The 2,396-nt window shown below is 44.4% G+C and overlaps 1 protein-coding gene across 1 annotated transcript in view; it reads right to left on the bottom strand.

The window, feature by feature from the left end:
- LG2H2orf92 (linkage group 2 C2orf92 homolog) overlaps nucleotides 1–2,396 on the bottom strand; it is a 24,501-nt gene that overhangs the window by 18,899 nt on the left and 3,206 nt on the right. Inside the window, exon 4 of the mRNA XM_026785609.1 lies at nucleotides 538–639. Within this exon, the coding sequence (XP_026641410.1) occupies nucleotides 538–639 (102 nt within the window). The remainder of the gene's footprint in view (nucleotides 1–537; nucleotides 640–2,396) is intronic.

Genomic DNA, 2,396 nt, shown 5'->3' with positions numbered 1-2,396 from the left:
TTACAGGTGGTTGTGAGCCACTTGGTGTAGGAGCTGGGAACTGAACTCAGGTCTTCTAGAAGAGTAGCAAGTGCTCTTACCCACAAAACATTTCTCCAGCACTTTCTCTTATTTTTTGAGTCAAGAATTCATGCAGCCTAGGCTGTCCCCAAACTCACTATGTAGTCAAGGATGGAAGAGATGCTGTACTCCCCCCCCCCAAATTATCCATGTACATGAAATTATGGCACATTGAGTGGATGTTATTAATGCTAGTCAGGGTTCACACTACTGGGAACAGTGAACTCTATTTGCAAATTAGTCTATGTCCCCTGAACAGCATCCAGAATGGCAGACTATGCCTGATCCTGCAGACCACAGACCCCATGGCCGACGGAAAGTACAGCAAGGGTTTCAGACACTCTCTTCCTTCAGTTCTCAGTCTGGCAGTGCCCCATCAGTAGGCATTTTCCAGAATGTTCTGATCGGAGCAAGCACATCCACTACAACACAGCCTATGAAAACCCACACACTTCTAATCCATCGGCATATACTTGCTTTCACTGGTGTCTCTCCACGTAACTAGCTCATCAGCTGCTCTTGCATCTTCTTTTGATAAATGTTTGGGGTCATTAGAAAAGACCTGCAGCAGGATCTCATCTGAAGAGAAGCAAGCACAAGCATGTCAACACCAGAAACACGCACGGGTATATCTTGCACTGTACATACACAGTATGCCCATGGATGCGTGAATGGATACTCAGACTCAGTGGATACAGGATGCTCAGCTCTAAGATGACCAAAACAGATACCCCAGGCAGAGATAGACGTTTAGAAATTCTGTCCCGTGTCTCATATGTAGAGATACAACTTCCCTTCTCGTTCCTGGTGTCATTCATACCGTCTTAAAGTGTCCCCCCCTCAGGGTGGCACATAAGAACAGGGTGAAGGCTGTAAGTCATAAATGAGGCAGAACATACTAAATGGTCGTTAAGAGCTTTTTTATACATAAAACTCTTCCTGATTAGGATGGCGAGATGGCTCGGTGGTCATGCTCACTGGCCACTCTTCTGGAGGACCTAGGTTAGATTCCCAGCACACGCATGTTGACTCACAACCTGTTGTAACACCATGTTGATTCATAGTGTTGTAAGGCGCTATCCATCCTAGCAGAGCAGAAATGAAGTCATCAATCTCACCCACCTATGAAGCCTGGAGGCTACAATAATGACCTGCCGGCAAGATATATACCTCGGATGCAATATTGGCACAAATGTTATGTGAGTAACCAACCCCCTTTTTTGGGGGTTTTAAGACCCACTTCATGAGATGGAACTCATATTTGACACTGATACTGAGGCCAAGAACCTGAGATGAAAGGTCATGCCCTAAAGTAGTGGTTCTCAACCTGTGGGTCGTGACCTCTGGAATTTGAATGGCCCTTTTATAAGGGCTACTAAAGACCATGAAAAAAAACGCAGATTTACATTACAATTCATAACAGTAGCAAAATTACAGTTATGAGGTAGCAATGAAAGTAATTTATGATTGGGGAGTCACAACATAAGGAACTATACTAACGGGTTAAAAAGGTTGAGCATTGGGAAGGTTGAGAACCACCCCCTAGAGGAAAACCTAGTACTATTATTCTACTAAGTAAACATAGCAATAAAATTGTTCCTATGCTATACACACAGATTAGTGCATCACCTCAACCCTCACCAGAGAAGCTGCTTCTTTTTCTTTTTAATTTTAAGGATTTACTTATTTTTAGTTTATGTGTATGTACGTTTTGCCTACTTGAATGCCTGTGCACCTTGTGTAGTTCTGGTACCCTCAGAGGCCAGAAAAGAGTGCTGGGCATTCTGAGACTAGAGTTAAAAATGCTTGTGAGCCACCATGTGGTGCTGAAATCAAACCCAGGTCCTCTGGAAGAGCATCCGCTGCTCTCAATTGTTGAGCCATCTCTCCCGCCCAATAAGCTGCTTCTTACAACAGATGGTAATAAACGCAGAGACCTACAACCGGACAAAGTCTTTACTTTGGAGCACTCAGATCTGAATGGGGTGTCTTTATCAAACCTTAGGGATCTATGCCAAAGAGAAGAAAAGATTAAAAGAGCCAGAGGTGGTGCATGACTCCAAGGAGAAATTAGTTTTCATACACAGCAGGTTTGATGCACATGTGAACTCAGAGAGACTATGATCACACATACAAGCCAAACCAGACAAAATCCCAGCACAGAGAAATGGAAATCCAAGCAAAGCCCACCCGTGACCAAGAAGCTATTTACAGCTGCTGGCTGCTCAGGGAGGGACAATCAGTTCTCTTCAAGAGAGCGACACTGGGTATCTTAACCACACTACAGAGCAGGCCCCAAGCTCAGGCTTAGCTGGCTAACACTAAACGGGTTCCAC

The sequence above is a fragment of the Microtus ochrogaster genome, linkage group LG2, assembly GCF_000317375.1.
Source record: "Microtus ochrogaster isolate Prairie Vole_2 linkage group LG2, MicOch1.0, whole genome shotgun sequence".
NCBI lineage: Eukaryota > Metazoa > Chordata > Mammalia > Rodentia > Cricetidae > Microtus > Microtus ochrogaster.
Note: the sequence above shows the minus strand (reverse complement) of the source record. Positions and strands in the feature narration are given on the sequence as shown.